Source organism: Pygoscelis adeliae, unplaced genomic scaffold (genome assembly GCF_000699105.1).
Source record: "Pygoscelis adeliae isolate BGI_AS28 unplaced genomic scaffold, ASM69910v1 Scaffold197, whole genome shotgun sequence".
In the NCBI taxonomy this organism is placed as follows: Eukaryota; Metazoa; Chordata; class Aves; order Sphenisciformes; family Spheniscidae; genus Pygoscelis; species Pygoscelis adeliae.
The window spans coordinates 2050464-2067536 of record NW_008825105.1 but is presented as its reverse complement, the minus strand read 5'-3'; the positions used below and the strand labels follow the sequence as shown (position 1 = coordinate 2067536).

The 17073-nt window shown below is 39.8% G+C and overlaps 1 protein-coding gene and 1 long non-coding RNA gene across 10 annotated transcripts in view; both read left to right on the top strand.

The window, feature by feature from the left end:
* NFYA (nuclear transcription factor Y, alpha) overlaps positions 1-7758 on the top strand; it is an 11639-nt gene extending 3881 nt beyond the window's left edge. For 4 of the 9 annotated variants that reach the window (XM_009327390.1, XM_009327388.1, XM_009327393.1 and 1 more), the window contains 7 exons: positions 2120-2266; positions 3564-3695; positions 4354-4459; positions 4985-5151; positions 5958-6131; positions 6522-6623; positions 7430-7758. In XM_009327390.1, coding sequence (XP_009325665.1) covers positions 2120-2266; positions 3564-3695; positions 4354-4459; positions 4985-5151; positions 5958-6131; positions 6522-6623; positions 7430-7483 — 882 coding nt within the window. In that variant the 3' untranslated portion in view covers positions 7484-7758. The remainder of the gene's footprint in view (positions 1-2119; positions 2267-3563; positions 3696-4353; positions 4460-4984; positions 5152-5957; positions 6132-6521; positions 6624-7429) is intronic. The other 5 variants (XM_009327392.1, XM_009327394.1, XM_009327396.1 and 2 more) reach the window with 3 other exon arrangements.
* Positions 7759-7801: 43 nt separating this feature from the next.
* LOC103919818 lies at positions 7802-11093 on the top strand. Its single transcript, XR_663761.1, has 2 exons — positions 7802-8240; positions 9678-11093. It is a non-coding gene; the product is annotated as an uncharacterized LOC103919818 (long non-coding RNA).
* Positions 11094-17073: the final 5980 nt, after the last annotated feature.

Genomic DNA, 17073 nt, shown 5'->3' with positions numbered 1-17073 from the left:
TGCTGATGTAATTCTGAAAGTGAATAGTGGTTGAAATGGGAGTTAAAGCAAAAAACAGCAAAATGAGGAAGTAATAGTCAAGAGAGAGAACCCAAAGATTTCCTGTAGTTTCAAGACTAGGTTTCTGATATCCACTGTGAGCAGTTTTGTGTCTTCGCTATGTGAAAGAAGGACAGAGAGGTGGTAGATGACCCATGAGCTTGAAGAGTGAAACTTTTTCGTCTGTGATTAAAAAGGGCACCTGGGGACAATATTGGCCTCTGTGGGATTGAGAGATCTGATTTCTTATTTACGTGTGAACAACACAGGGAAACCCAGGAGAAGTATGTATCCTAACAGTAATTACATTGCAAATTGGAAGGAAATGGAAGGTTATTTTGAACCCTGATTTGTTTCAATGTGAAGTGTTTCCTGTCTTGCAAACTTCATTAGCTCACGTAGGAGGCTTTTAAAGGAGTTGATGAACCCTGGATAGCCATAGCAGTTTAGTAATGCATTTTTCACTCAGTATTTTGATTTTGTTTGGTTTTTAATTCTTCAGAGAAGGAGAGTTCCAAGAGGCTGGAATGGTCTTGCCAGGTGTAAAGTTGAACACAGCATTTTTTATGTTCAGAGTTAAAATACGAAAAGCTGGTTGACTTGAATTGCTTGGGTCACTGTGGCCTCCTGGTCGTTGTTATGTGCCCCCCCCCCTTTTTTTTTTGCGCTCGCTCTAATACATTAACAAGAATCCTGGAATGTATCATTTTTCTTTCTGCTTGTTGGATGTTGTACTGCTGACTGTGCTTCTCTGTGGCTGACGTGAGCATGCTTCTCTCTCTCTCTCTGTGTTCAGTTCAAAACAAGTACTACTGATTTTTGTTAGGGACTTGTATGTGACAGTTACAAGGTTGAGGGACAGAACAGTGTCGCAAGGATATTAGGTGACCTGTAAAGTCAACAATATTCTATGTAGGCATTGATCACCGAGGTACAACTGTGATTGTTTCCGTAGCATATAATTCACTAAGGTATTTGAACTATGCAAAGTGAAGCTTTTTTAGGTAGCTCAGTATGTGCTGAAAATCTGTACTGATGTTTAGTCTGGTATTCTACAGTGGTTGAAGAGTGAGCGTTTGCTACTGCATATTCTTGAAATTTACAGGTAGAAACCCCAAGAACTCGGTGACTTTTTATCATGTTGTGTTGCTCTTGTTTATAAACAACTCAGAGCGTGGTAAAGAGTGGTTACCTAGTTCATAAGATTCATTTCACATTTAAGCCATGGAGGTATGGTATTTTCCTATAAATACAGGAAAATTATAAAGATAATATAATATATCTTTTTATAAAGATATATTCTGGGGAGTTTGGAGACTTAGCGGGTAAGGGTATTTAAACAGAGAGGTTTTCCCCTTGCTTTTCTTTTCGTTGGCCTTTTTCCTAGTGACCAGAGATATACCTGGTCCAGGAGTCCAGAGACTCTTACTACAGCTGAATTTATAAATCCGCTGTAAGCTTTGTTGGGCCAAGAAGTGGCTGCTGCTCATTTTCTTTCACTCTTCCTTACTGAAGTACATTTTGTGTTGTTATATTGATAATTTCACGTAATAACCATGAAAAGATTCTCTAAGACCATCGCATGCTACATACTGGTTAGGAAACAGAAATGTTGTAAGCATGTAGTTGCAGAGAGTTGAAACTACCTCGGAATCTCTCTCAGAATAGCTTATTTAGAGCTCTTTCTCATTAGGAACCCCAATTAAAAACTAGTAATAGTGATGTGGATAATGAAGTTTCTTGTATTACACTTTGCTCTCGGGCTGTGCATGAATATAGTTATTGTGTCTGGAAAATTTAGCTATGCTTTTCATGCTTTATTGCAATTAGACTTGCAAGTTTTGGTTAGACTGCAACAGAAAAAGATAATTTACTAAATCCAGCAGCACATCACAGGAAAAGTTTTAGAAACTAAAGATACTTGATGCTGATTATGAACCCAGGGGACTGTTGCTCAGGTTCTCTGGCCACTGCATTAAAATAGGTAAGCATTTAGCCTCACGTGGTAGCCACTTCGGTTTCTGGCTTCACGTCACCAGACTTTTTCATTGTTCTGTTTGTTTTTTCTCCTGTTTCCTAGGTCCAAGGTCAACCACTAATGGTACAAGTAAGCGGAGGTCAGCTGATCACATCAACTGGCCAGCCGATCATGGTGCAGGCTGTGCCTGGGGGTCAGGGCCAGACAATCATGCAAGTCCCCGTTTCTGGAACACAGGGACTGCAGCAGGTGAGATAACCCTAATTTTATTTAAGATAAATTGCAGAGAATGAACTGTGATGTTCTCACCCTCAGCACTCTTAAAATAAACTGGGCAAATACGGTTGTTCTCCAGCTATGGATCTGGCAGTGAGCTGCGTGTTAAGAATGCAATGAAAATTCTTTGTGTATTTGATTTTTGTATTTTATGGGATGGTGCAAACCTTTTAAATGAAGTCCATTAAAATACAGCTGGAGTTGGTTTAGGGGGTTTTGTTTGGTTTTTTTACTGTTGTTTTTATTTTAACTGGCCTTTGCAGTATAGGTGGTGATCTGGTGCCTACTCAATCTATGGCTCAGAAAGATGAAAAATTTTTCTTATTTATTTAAGATAATTTATTTGTTTAAGCTTCCTGAAAATAACTGTTGTGCTTGAGTTCATCTAATATGTGATGGCTGAAGGTGAATTTAAACATTTCCATTGCACAGAAGGTAATACTGTAGAAGGTATAGAAAATGGATTTTATTAGAAGCAATTATTTTGAAATATTTGTCTAAAAGACAGTTTTTAAATTTAAACAGGTGCTCAAAGTGTGTTCCTCAAAAGCAAAGGGAAGAACTGTAACAGTGGCATAATGAAAGTGTTCTAGCGATTTGAGAATGGGATTTAGGAATCAAGCTCAGCACAGTCCAGGAAGGCACATGATGTCTCGGTGTTTTGAGAGGTTTATTTAGTGTTTATTTAAAATTTCTTCTGTTGAAACCCAGTATATTTTGTGTTAGGTTCTTTACAGTCTGGTTGTTGGAGGAAAATCCATAACTGGGTTTTTAAGCTCAAGCGTCAAACCGTATTCCAGTTCTCTCTTCTAATCTAAGAAATGTTCCACGTTGGTGGAAGGACTTCTCTGCAAAGCTGAAGTCAGCTTTTGTGTATATCCAGGACTGCTTCTGTATGCTGGATAATTAACACTCTGCAGATATCTTAAATCTTAGTCCTTTTTTTTCTTTCACCTGAGTATTATTATTCCTAGTTTCATGTGAATATTTTATTTCTTTCGACTGTTTTATTGTGTAAGCAGTGGAGAACTGCTAGGGCATAATGACGCTAGCATGTTATGTTTCCTCTATTCTACATGGTTGTGACTGCTGTGTCACAGGGAGGAATAAATTAAAACTCTTCATTTTAAAGTGGAAAAAGAGAAGAATCAGTGCTTTCTTTTTCTTTGCAACAGTAAATCATCCTCAGAGATGATTTGGTAATGCTGAGGCCAAGGAGGGAGAAATAAGAGGCATAGTTAATGTTCCTTTCTGACTCTTTCTTCCACAGATTCAGTTGGTCCAGCCAGGTCAGATTCAGATTCAAGGTGGGCAGGCTGTGCAGGTACAGGGGCAGCAGGGCCAGACCCAGCAGATCATTATACAGCAGCCACAGACTGCAGTTACTGCTGGCCAGACACAGGTAACTGCACCAGCATGAAAGGGTTTTGTTGAGAGAAATAGGAAGAGAAACTTGACAAATGACTTAAGGTATGGTTAAGTAAAAAAAAGGAAAAAAAAAAAAAGGAGGAATTATTAATATTGAGGAGAACTTGAGAATAAATTTTATATTTTTGTAGTGTTTTCATACATAACTCTGGGGCAGAATAAATAGATTGCATGTTTTTATCCATTGTGTTTCTGTATTTTATTGGTTCATGGTTGTTTTTGTCTATTAGTTGAAATTTGAAAACATGAAGTATTGCTAATTTCATACTTGCGCCATTTTGTGAAGTAGTCTAGTCATACCTTGGTTTTCTGCTTATTCTTTTGTTTAGGACCACAATTAAATTTCTGAGCAGAATAGTTCTTCCTTTAACATATTCATAGTGAGACAGGAAACCTAGAACTTGTTTCTTTCAATATTAAATACTACACTGTTAGAAGAAGTATGTTATATGTGCCTTAGGTATTTTATCTACAGTTCAATTGGTTTGTGCTCCATCCTATTTCTTGATGCTGGTAATAAAGCAAAAGAAATAGATGCCTGAAACACCTTAAGCGCCATGTGTTAATTCAGGAATTGTAAAATTTGAAAAATAAGCGATTTGTAAAGTTACTGTGTTCTTTGTTTTGTTTAGACCCAGCAACAAATAGCAGTTCAAGGACAACAGGTAGCACAAGCAGCTGAAGGCCAGACCATAGTCTATCAGCCAGTTAATGCTGATGGAACCATTCTCCAACAAGGTATGAGCTTTGGTGTGAAAAGAGTCAGGACTTCTTAATTATCTCTTTGATAGGTTTTTATTGCCTTGTAATTATTGTCAAAGAAAACATTGAGTTGCAATACTAGTAGTGCTGTGAGTGCTGTGACATTGAATTGTTGGCACAGTGAATGGAAGAAGAGATGTTTATGTTATTATACAGGAATGCAGCCTGCGGTTCTTTCCCCAGAAAAATAAAATATGGCTCTTTTCTTTGGCAAGGGCTATTAGACTAGAAACACTTAAGTTTGCTTTTACACCTTAGAGTATGTGATCTCTTATCTGACACTGGAATTACTGTGCGGATACAAATGCAAAAAATAGGAAGTATGAAGACCAGGTGATGCAATTTAGTTAGTAACTTGCAATGCTTTTCTAAATCTTTTTGCATGTTATGGAAGGATGAATGAGTAAAAAACAGAAGTGGGACTAATGGTGTTCCCTTCTTTTTGTGTGCGTGTTTTTGTTTCTTTTTTTTCTTTTTTCTTTTGTGTTTATTTTCTTAAAGTTACAGTCCCTGTTACAGGCATGATCACCATTCCAGCAGCCAGTTTGGCTGGAGCGCAAATTGTCCAAACGGGAGCCAACACCAATACAACCAGTAGTGGACAAGGGACTGTCACAGTGACGCTGCCAGTTGCTGGAAATGTTGTCAATTCAGGTGGAATGGTTATGGTATGTATTTAACTTCCCATTGATCTTTTTAAAGGTTGAGGTTTAAGATGCCTGTACACAAACTGTTGTCTGAGATTCATGTCACCTTAATATGATCAGTCTTCTCAGTAGCTACCATTGGTTTAAAGTTTAAACAAGGTAAGTTTTCAGCTTTAATGGCCTGTGTGCTATTGCGATCTATGTATTCTGTACTTTCTCCCACAGCAGTTACTGAGATCAGAAATCTAGAAACTGAAATGCAAAATAAGCTGTTAACTGATAAGTAGAGGGTTAAAAATATTGAATCAACTATTGCTTTTCTTAAGGATCCCTTAGTATTTGTTTTTCTGATTCATAAGAGGGCTTTTTCTGCCAATTCTTATCTTTGTAGTGTGATGCCTTTTAACATGACTTTTATTGTTCGTCCCCACTAGATGTCAGCAGCTCTACAAGTAATATTTGCTTAAGAAATGCTCTGAAATTATCATATAAATTAAATAAGTGATAATCAAAAAGAAAGGGAAGCAATGGGCATGTCCTGTATGCTTAATTGTACAAGAAGCAGTAACATGGTCATAGAATTGTATGTTGTACTGAAATTTTACCATTATCATGAAAAAAACCAAGCAGAACTTATATGTAATTGATTTGTTTAAATTTGTTCTGCAGTTTGAGAACAACTTTTATTACTCCTTTCAATTTAAGTAGGTGCATTATCTGGACAAAACCCAAACACTTTCCATTTTAACTTTTTTTTTTTTAATCTTTTTTGCATTCACTTTGTGTTCTGAGCTGCAAGTACTAAAAACATATTCTCCTCTGCACAGATGGTACCTGGAGCTGGATCAGTACCAGCTATCCAGAGAATACCTTTGCCTGGAGCAGAAATGCTGGAAGAAGAGCCCCTCTATGTAAATGCCAAGCAGTATCACCGGATCCTTAAGAGGAGGCAGGCACGTGCTAAACTTGAAGCAGAGGGAAAAATTCCCAAAGAAAGAAGGGTGAGAATATAACTCAGATCTAATACAGGGTTGCTTTATGAGAAAGGCACAGAAAACCACCTGTGCTGGAAAATGAAGACTGGAATCTTAGTGTTCTTTGGTTTTGTTTTGTTTTTGTTTGTGTTTTGTTTTGTTGTTCATAAAGCTACATCGGAGTAAATTTTTTTTTTTTTTAACTCCCTTGGTGGCAGTCCTGCTTCCTTTGCATGCTTTTAATTGTTGAATATGCACGTAGCTGTATTGCAAATGGGCATTTACTGTAAACACTTTATCTTTGGGGAAGGATGGGGACTGGGTAGGCTTTTCTAGTGGTCAGGAATTTCCCCTTCTGAAAGTACTGAACTACAAATAGTAGGCTGGTCTCTCATTACCTTCTCTATATTGTTGCAGAAATATTTGCATGAATCTCGGCATCGTCATGCTATGGCCAGGAAGCGGGGAGAAGGTGGACGTTTCTTCTCACCAAAGGAAAAAGACAGCCCTCATATGCAGGTAAGTAGAATTTTGTCTGTTCTTTGGACAACTGCCACTTTCAGTTCTTCAAAATACACTTTAGAGGTGTCTTTGTACTGTTCTGCTTGTTCTTTTTTGGATTAGGCTGCTGACCTTTGTCCCTCTCTGCCTTTGACTTTGTTTCAGGCATTGTAAAGAAACCTTCTGTCTCACTTCTTGTAGAGAGCAAGTGTCTATTTGCCTTGAGTAATTAAATTATAGTAACATTGATAGAAATGTACTCACTTTGTTTTACAGAGAATGCTTGTATTTGTTTGTCCTAAGAAATACGGTCTTTGTAGCCTTTCTGGTTGCATACCAGAAGTATTTTTTTAGGACATGAGTTAAAGGTAGAAATACCTTATCTTACATCTGATGGAAAATGAAAAAATGTTAATATCTGATTCTTAGCCGCACACTGATTTACATTAAAAGTGCAAGACAGGTTTTCAAAGGAAGGGACACAATGGAGTAGAATTAGCAAATTCTGTTGTTGATTAGTGCTTTAAAGCAGTCCTGTGGCTTTAGCGGAAGACTATTTCTTATTCTGAAGTGGAATCCTTTCCAAATACTAGACCAGTACTAGGTCTTCCCTACTACCAGAAACAATGCATTACTAGGAACTATTAGGATTTATATATCCCATTCTCTTACACTGGCCTGTAAAACCCTGGAAAAATATGACATGTTTAGAGATCAAGGGAGGGGGCAGGAGTATCTCCTCTTGATAGAGTTGTGCGTGATTCTCTCTGCTGTTACGGGAAAAATGTTGAAGTTACAACATGATATGTATTTTGAATCTGTAGGATCCAACTCAGGCCAATGAAGAAGCAATGACACAGATGATCAGAGTCTCCTAACCACTGCTTAAAGAAAAAAAATAACTGAACAGAATTCCCGTCCCTTCTGCAAGTCTGTCCTACCTTTCCAGCGTATCAAGCGAGTCTTTCAACGGGACAATCGCCATATCACAGCCTATCCTTTTCTACAGAACAAGCACCACGTTTTCAGTATGTGGTCGAGATTTTAACTGCAGTTGACTCAACAAATAGAAACTTAATGACTTTCTTGGTATACTCTTCTGATCCAGCACAGCGATTTCAGAGTCTGACTGTTCATGCCTTTTTTTTTTTTTTTTTTTTTTTTTTAACATTTTTTTTTTTTTTTTTTTTTTTTGCTTTTAAACATCTCTTGCATTAAGATTGGCCATGGGTGAGAGTGTGCCACTGACTCAGTGATCAGCAATAACTCTGGCATGCTGAAGCAGGGCCAGGAAAGACCTCTTGGAGTTATGGCCCTTGGTACAGAGACATAATGCAGTTTATAGCAACCAGCACTGACGTGGCTACACCACAGTACTTTGTTTTCCCAGCAGAGACTTGTTATTTACATTCACTCCTTACACCTTTGGACTGTATTGTCAACTGAACTGTTCCCTGTTGTTGCATCTGCACTTCTGAAACTGGCAGAAACTGAAGGGGGTTCTTTGAAGTTCCACCTTGTAAAATATGTAAACAGCAAGCTCTTCTCTGGGAAAAGTTCAGCCATCCAGTCACAATGATAGAAATATTTCAAGATTATTACAGAACTTGATATGTTGTGTATCTGTTCCAAGAAGTAAGAGGGGAGAGGGTGATGTGGGGATAAGGATTTAAATAGTAAAAGTAATCTCTTGGTGTTTTTTAGTATGTTTATTGCCAGTGGTTGTTGCTTTGGAAGAAAAGTGGATGCTAGTATAAAAAGGATTAAAACTTCTAAGTGACTCTCTTCCAAAGGATTTCTTTCTTTAATCTTCCTTCTAACTTGCCAGTCCAGTGCATGGTTCCTCCAAAAGACATAAGATCTGCAATCTCCGAGTGATAGCACTTGACCATCTTTGTGATGGTGTTTCTTGATGTCTGTTCTAAATCAGTTCCACAATTCTCTCATTCTACACAGAGTGAGGGATTGTTTCATGACAGCAGAAGCATAGGGCAACTCAACTCAGCTCATCCTGATGTAACTGAAGGACTGTTAACCAAATGAAGGCAGATATTGATGAACCTTTCGGGCTTTTTATAGACTATCCTCTTTAAATTAAAAAAAAAATGTGGCACTTAATGAAGGAGGAGTGCTTACACTTTAAAAAAAGGATTTTTTCATGACCTATAGCTGGCTTCTGGCTGAGTATCTCGACAAAACATATCATTATCTTTAATTCTATAGCTCATTACAGATTTTAAGCTTGCTCCATTCTTAATGATTTGAAATTTGGCGATGGAAGCTGTAGTTCATAAGCATTTTAACAGGTGATACTTGCATCTTTCCATGCCTGTCTCCTCCCATGTTGAATGAGTTTTACAGGTTCTCTGTGTATCACCTGCACGCTATAGTCCCATCTCTTCCAATTTTTGTGTTCTGTAAAACATAAAACTGCATCATGGCAGTTAAGCATGGATTGGAAATATTGCCAGGCATTGTTACTGAGGGAGGTGATTATGAACCTGAATAGATAAAGTAGCAAAGGGTGGGGTGTTTTTGAGGAAAGCATCCAAGGACAGGAGAGACTGGTTTAAATTCAGTGAATTCTGTTTTCAAGTGACAAAAAAAGTAAATGAAACTTGAAAAATGGAACCCATATTATCTCCCTCCTATGTCTTTTCCCATTTACTGAAAGCTTATGACTAAATGCAAAATGGAGGACAAAATAGCAAGTTGTAGAAGACTGGGAGGGTACTGAAAGAGAGCGCCTTGAAAATTCTGTTTACTTTGGATGAAAGAAATAGTAGACCTAAGCGTATGAGAAGATGGGAAGGAACGCAAGAGGAAGGAGCAGAAATGTGGAGAAATGTTAGATTCTACATTGCCAGCAGGCAATCTTGGAGGAAGAGTGTGCCTGTCTAGATACTAAGGATGACAATGTTTAGGTCAGCCATCTGTGAAGGAACATAGCCAGTGAAAGAACAAAGAAGAAATGCAGATTTGGTATTTCTAGTTAGGCAGCTGGATTTTCTAAATGGAGTTCAGTTCATTTTCTTTCTGAATTTTTAGTTCCATGTTCTTACCCTTTCACAGCTGACCTGGTGAACTGAAGCTGAGAAAGAAACTGTTCAACGCACAGTGACACCTGCAGCTGTGGAAGGAAGTGGCCTCGTTCTTTACATGCAAATAAATGTTCTTTCTTTCGATTTTGTCTTAAATTATATTGGTAATCTAACGCTCTGCTCACAAATCTTACATTAGGATTTTTTTTCTAATGATTCAAAAGGCATTTGTTTACCTCCATTGCATTGATGGCATCTTTGGTGCCTTTGGTTGCTTCCGCCTTAAAATACTAGGCCAATTAGAGCATGGTGCTTATTTTCTTCAGTGGGCAACTATGAAATCCTCACCTAGCATTTCTTGTGAGGTCACCCATTTCAGGAAATATGTAGCTCTCTTTTAGTGAAGGAATAACAAAAAATTTGCTTTAGTTGAATTTGCAGCATTATTGTAAATAGTTTTGTAGATCATCTGTACATTTTGTCAGTGGCGTATTCATGTGCTGGAGGAATATTTCTGTGCTGGAGTAAGACAGCCTCTCCATAACATTTCTGCTCTTCAACTGATGGCTAGTCTCTGGAGAACCCCCTCTGAGAGTTGGAAGTTAGGGAAGCAAGATTACTGCTCTGACATAGGTATTTTTTTTAATGAGTAATTACTTCTTTTCTTAAAGAACTTGTAAACTTCTTCAGAACAGCTAGAACTTTTTTCCCAATAAGACCTTCATATATAGGTTCTCTGATCTGTTGTTGTAGAATGTGTATTAAGACCTATGGATTTGTGTTATATAGGAAGTCTTATCGTTAATACTTTAAATAGTGATGTGAAAGCCTGAGTGCTACTGTCATATTTTTCATTTGCTTTGGGTTATGTGTATTCACTTCTAAAAGTAGTGTTTGCTTGGTGAGACTGGAGTTATCGGTCAACACCATGTTATCAAAAAAGTCTGCTTTCTTTTCCTGGGTAAATTTGTTAAATTGGAGACGTCATCAAGTTCAAACCTCTCTAGTAATTAAACGAGAATACTTTGTGGATTGGCTACACTTGAGCAAAAACTCCACTTTGGGAGTGCATAAAAGTGTGGATGAGGATAAAAGAGGCGGCTCGGGGAGAATGAGAAACGTGGTCGATTGACCCAGAGAGCACTGGAGCAGCGAACCGATCAAAACCCAGTTTTATATGGGTGTAAAGAATGGGCTGTGGAAAATGGTCCTCAAGTGATGCTAAATGGCTTTAAGGCCTTGCATGTTAAAAAGAGGGGGGGGACAAAATCTTTTGTGAATGGGTGTGGGAGGGTACTGAGATTAACATAATGTAAGGCAAAGTTTGTATATAGTTAAAAGTTTATAATTTTTTTTATATGATGCATTTTTTCAAGTGTATTTTGGTCTTTAATAGATGCAATTGTAAGTACTGTGTACACTATCCAGCTAATAAAAATTTATAAACCAAGAACAAGCTTTGGCTCCATTTTTCAGACCTTCTGCTCTTTTCAGTCAAGTGGCAGCAGTGACACGGAGTGGTGAAGAGGGAGCAGCGAGGGCAGGTGGTGGTTCTAGCACTGCTGAGAAACACCTAGGCGGCCAGTGAGCTTTCCTGCCCTCCATGAAAGCAGGGAGGAGAAGGGGTCAGCTCTACCTTCACCTTGGGGGATGGCTGGGTGCGCCTGCTGCACTTCTGGCCCTGTGGGGAAGGGCCTGGACATCTTGGTGTTCATCTTCCCCTCCATCCCCATCCTGCCGTCTTGCTGCCTGAGGGGATGGCTCTGCCTGACCTTGGGGCCCGGCTGCTGGTGAGTGCTAGAAGCTGATTGGCTGAGGGAAGCTGACCGTGGGTGTTCATTGGATGGGTGTTGCTCTGGGACACCTCTGATTGGCTGGTGAGGAGGGCCTCCATCTTGCCCTGCTGCTCTTCCTCTCAGGCTAAGGTAGTGCCTCAAGATGGCGGCTGTAGGGTTGTTTGCATGCAGGAGCTGGATTGTTTGAGGAAGGGCTTGAGGAAGGGTGGAAGGAGGCCTTGCCTTTCAGCTCTGAGCCCAGGCAAGCTGCTGTGAGCCTCCTGGAATTGGGAAATGGCCTCGCTGAGCTGGGGGAGGGAAGGAGGGCTGCTTTGAGCTGGCCAGTGTTGCTTTTGCGTGTCCTTTGAATGTGGGGAAAATGTTCAGAGGAGGAAAGAGGATGCACAGCAATTATTGTTTGAAAGAAAAATTACCATTCTAATCATTAAGGGAAATGCCCGGTAGTCCGGGCATTTCCATATGTCCCTTCCATAGCTAGCCAGCTCCTGGATATCTCTTGGCATAATGCTCAGCATGCCTCGGTGACATTTCAGTCTCTTTGCATGCTTGCTGCAGGATTCATTGCATTGAATAATTACCCCTGAAAGGCCATACAGAAGAATCCAGTGTTTATATAGAAGCTGCCCTGGAGCACAGGGAGTGTCCTATGGGTGCAGTGATGGAATCTGTACAGGGTTGCGTAAGTGTAAGAGATGACAATCCAACTTCATGTTACCCAAATGCTCTTCTTTCTAAGACATTCATTCCTTTATATTCTTGGTTACCTTCCAGGAAGGCAGTTTCTTCTTGTTTCCAAATTCCCAGGTATCATGTCATTATCTTTTTTGGCCAAATATGTCTGAATGGACACCCTTAGAAAGAGCTTATTTCTTGTGTTTTGGCACAAAAGGAAGTTTTCCTCTTAAGAGGATTGAGCAGGCTTTGAAAGGTTTAAGAGAGAGTCAGTTTCCATGTCTGCCTGCTAATCCCTCTCAGGCATGCTGGTTCTTCCACGGGTACTGCTCAGGATCTCTCAGCAGTATTGTAACTTAAACATTCACTACGATGACATAAATACTTTTATCAAGGCTGAGGTCCCTCACTGCTAGGTAATCTTTGTGTGGTATCAAGTAGTTGTATGTTACAATATTGTTGAAACTGTTCCTGTGTATGTCTACAGTTTGCAAAGCTCTTTGGGTTAAAAGCAGCCATATAAAAAACCCAAAACATTATGTTCTGCCTATTTTTTTTTTTCCTGTGTTCTTGGGATAGGCGCTCTTTTAGAAGGGGTACACTGAACTTCACAGGTGTTTGTAGCTATAAGCTATGTTCTTGAAAGAACAATAGTCACTACTGCAGTTCTGGGGGCCTGGTTTTGCCCTCACTGGTGCAAAAGCATCTCTCTGCTAGCAAAGGTTGAAAGCACATATGAATATTGCTAGCTGGCAACAAACAGAACAAAAAAGGCAAGTTTTACCCCAAACACTATTGTGTTTCTTTCTCCTGCAGTGGATGCCTTAATGGTGTCTTCCAAGTGAACCAACTGTGAGTGACAGATCACCAACTGTGATCTTTACACTATCCATAAAACAGCTTGGAAATACTGGATGAGTTTGTATTTAGCTACACTGAAGTGGTCCCAGAGCTCCAATGGAAAATTGGTGTGTACTTCTAACGCCAGCTATAATGGGGCATTACCATACACTGTCTAAATTAGTGGGTACGGTGTCCCCATAGGTGAAACAGAAGTTTTTGGCAGTTCAACAGGCCGTTCAGCGCATCCAGTTAGGTCCTGCTATTTGGAAGTATCTCCTGAAGATGCCTTTTTCCCTCTGCTGAATGTACAGGATCTGGCCTCCTAACTCAGACGCTGTTATGTGCTGCAAAGCCCCCACAGGCTGGCAGTCAGAGTGGGTCCTGAAGAAAGCTGGCCTGGTTTTCTGTCACTGTATTGCTGGCAGCTCTGCAATCATGATGAAATGCAGAAATGCTGAAAGTGTGATTCTTGGCAAATAGAGCAGAATACATTCTCAAGGACCTCACAGCTGAAGATTTGTGAATACGGAAGAGCATGAAGGGCAGTGGCACAAGGGAGTAAGCAGGCATCGAACGCCTGGAGGGAGTGCCCTCAGCACATAATAGGTTATCTGATTACAAAGCCACTCGGGATATTGATTTTTACAGCTTTTTGCTTTATTCTTAATTTGAAATTCTTTTCAGTTCCCTAACAAGAACAGGAGCAGACTAATTTAAAGCAATCCCTTGCTTTGGAGAGAATGTTCATCTATCTGCTAATCTTGGGCTAGTCATGGTTGCTAGGATCTTCTCCTTTATTGTTTAGTTTTCCTTTCTGGTAATCAGTATTTTGCAATTGCTGGGCATGGGAGGGAAGTAAGGCAAGAAGTTGAGAACAACTGAACAGGTATTCTAAAGTGAATAGAATTAATAAAATTTTGTACTACTAATGTGAGCTGAATAGGGTGGTAAGTGCTGGAGTTTCTCTTTCTTTAGGTTCTTCACACAACGACACTTTGTTGATTCTTTGTACTTGGAGGAGTTAGAGGCAATCATTTGTTCCAAAAACGTTCTCATGTTTCAGTTACTTCCAGAGGAAGAGGAAAGGTATGAATGAGCCAGCTTTGTTTTGTCTAGCAGGAGACTCCTTGGTCTCTGTAGTTTTGTACTCAAGCAGTATATCCAAAATTCAGTTTAGTTTACCATTTTGCTTTCTGTGGGGCTTTCAAGACATGGAGCAAACTGTATGGTTTACATAGGGGCTAATAAAATACCGTCCTTTTCATCTCTGCCTTTTGATCATATCTCCATGGCTTCGTATGCATATGGCACATTTTACCCAATTTGCAAAACTGCTGCGGGAAAGCACTTAGATGGCATAGTACTATGATGACTGTAGCAGAATCTCTAGAGTATAATTTATAATTTATTATATGATTGTTATGTTCTTATAGTACACTTAGGGCAAGAGCTCTTTGCAGTGAACAGGAGGTAACAGATGAAGGTGCCCAGCCATTAGTCATATGGATATTTTCCCTATTAGAGATGAAAATGGTCCTCTTAGTGTTTAGTGCTTTTGAAGTGAAACAAAGAAGAAACAAATAACTATTTCAGCATAGGCTGCAGAGAATGTTTAGATTTGGAATGATTTTTAACTAGACGTCCTGTAGAAGGACAGAGATGTCTGGAGGCACTGCAACAGAATGTATCAACTAATAGCCTCTGTCTTAGAAAAAACTCCTCTCCTCTTATATCCTGTCAGCCGTGCCCTGCCCATCTGATACGCCCAGTTCTGAGAATGCCACAACTTTATTTCCTGCTACCACCAAATGAAAGATAAGCTGGGAGGACGTCAGAGACATTAGCCAGATGCACATCTACACCACTATTCAACAGCCAATCTAGAACTAGGTCTCTAACTAGCTGTCTCTGTCAGGCTTATCTGAAGACATGGCCAGGTTTGTAATGTCCCAGAAGTCCAGAGGCTGCTCGTACATAAGTTAGACCGTTCCTGAATGGGGTTCCACAGCTAAGCATAACAAGGAGATTGGATGGCCTGCTGATGTTTTCCAAACTTAACTACTGAACATGCCAATCTAAACTGTGTCTTATGATAATTGTTCCTTCATTGTAGGCAGTTCAGGTTACTAGCAAATCTCCATCATTTGCACAGAAGGAAAATACCTGTAAGATGTTACAAATTTAGAAAGATTTGAGATTATTTCTTGTGTCTTTACTTTAAATCAGGCAGTTACGTATTTACATTTTGTGACAGAGGGCTGATGCCATCCATAGAGATAGATAAACTGTCCCTAGAAACACCCTCAAATTCATCATATGATAGTAGATCATCTTCAGCTTTGTAGGCAGAAAGAAGTGTATACCAGTAAGCCTCTCTATTAAGTTAGTTATTTAACTTCTATTACTTTAGGATCTGAGGCCCCCAGAACTTTCACTGTATATGCCATTGCACCCAGATGAGGAATTTGGGCATACAAAGTTTTACGTGCTTTCCGAGAGTCAAACAGGCTAAATAAGGAGTGGAATTTGTATATTGAAGCCTATTATGTTAACTATTTGTCTTTCCTGTTGTGTATCATTTCAGTCCTTAATGGTATGGTTCCCACACTAACACTTTTGACATCTCAGAAATGACCCAAAGCACAAAGGTGTCAGTCATTAATTCTTTCCAGAGTTGATCAATGCAGTAATGACCAAAAAAAAAAAAAAACCAAAACCGAAGGAAATAACAGTATGCAAGAACAGAACATGGGAAGTTGGGACAGGAAGTAAAGAATGCAATGCTGCAAGCCTGTTTAGGAAGCCAGAAATTGATTTCTTTAGCTATTACTATGTTTTTTCCTAGCTTTATTTTCAGAGAATTTGTAATAGAGGGACAAAATAATCTCAGATATTGTCATGGTTTAACCCAGCCCGCAACTGGGCGCCACACAGCCACTCACTCACTCCTCCCAGGGGGGATGGGGGAGAGAATTGGAAGGGTAAAAGTGAGAAAACTCGTGGGTTGAGATGAAGACAGTTTAATAAGTAAAGCAAAACCCGCACACGCAAGCAAAGCAAAACAAGGAATTCATTCCCTCCTTCCCATGGGCAGGCAGGTGTTCGGCCATCTCCAGGAAAGCAGGGCTCCCTCACATGTAACGGTTACTTGGGAAGACAAATGCCATTGCTCCAAACGTCCCCCTCTTCCTCCTTCTTCCCCCAGCTTTACATGCTGAGCATGACGCCATATGGTGTGGGACATCCCTTGGGTCAGTTGGGGTCAGCTGTCCTGGCCGTGTCCCCTCCCAACTCCTTGTGCCCCCCCAGCCTGCTCGCTGGTGGGGTGGGGTGAGGAGCAGAAAAGGCCTTGACTCCATGTAAGCACTGCTCAGCAGTAACTGAAACATCCCTGTGTTATCCACACCGTTTCCAGCACAAATCCAAAACGCAGCCCCAGACCAGCTACTATGAAGAAAATTAACTCTACCCCAGCCAAAACCAGGACAGATATAATGGCAAAAAGCCTGCTATCATGTAGCCACATCAGACCAGTCAACAGAATTTCCTTCTTTCCCCTCTCTCTCTCCCCCCCACCTCAAAATTGTACAAGCATTCACAGGCAGAGTGGAGTTTATATGATTCATGGCGTCTTCTCTGCCTTTTCACGTCCCTTTCCTCCCATGCCACCCAGTACCTAAGTTGGAGTCTTCTTGGAATCTTAATACCAAAAAATTAAAGCCTTTTTTGTATCTTATTCAGCATCCTCGGGCCCAACTCACGGAATTAAGATGAAAATCTCAGATTAATTTTGGGATTTATCCATAATCCCTAATGGATGTTTGCACATATGGCCATGATAACAGGATTCAGTAGTTTGATCAAAATGTGTGTAATTTGTAATGAAGTCAAGCTAGATTTACACTGTAGCATAGGCGTGGCATTAATAAACAACAAGCACCAAAGGCAAGGAAATACAAAGTTATTTCTTTGTAAAAATAGCCAATATGCACACCAAATAACTTTGGGTGTAAATTCTGTGCCCATGTGTTCAAGCTGAAGACATTTTATACTGTAAGGTAGACAAATATTTTTCAACAAGACCCTTGTTTACTAAAACATGTCAAGTGCGTTACT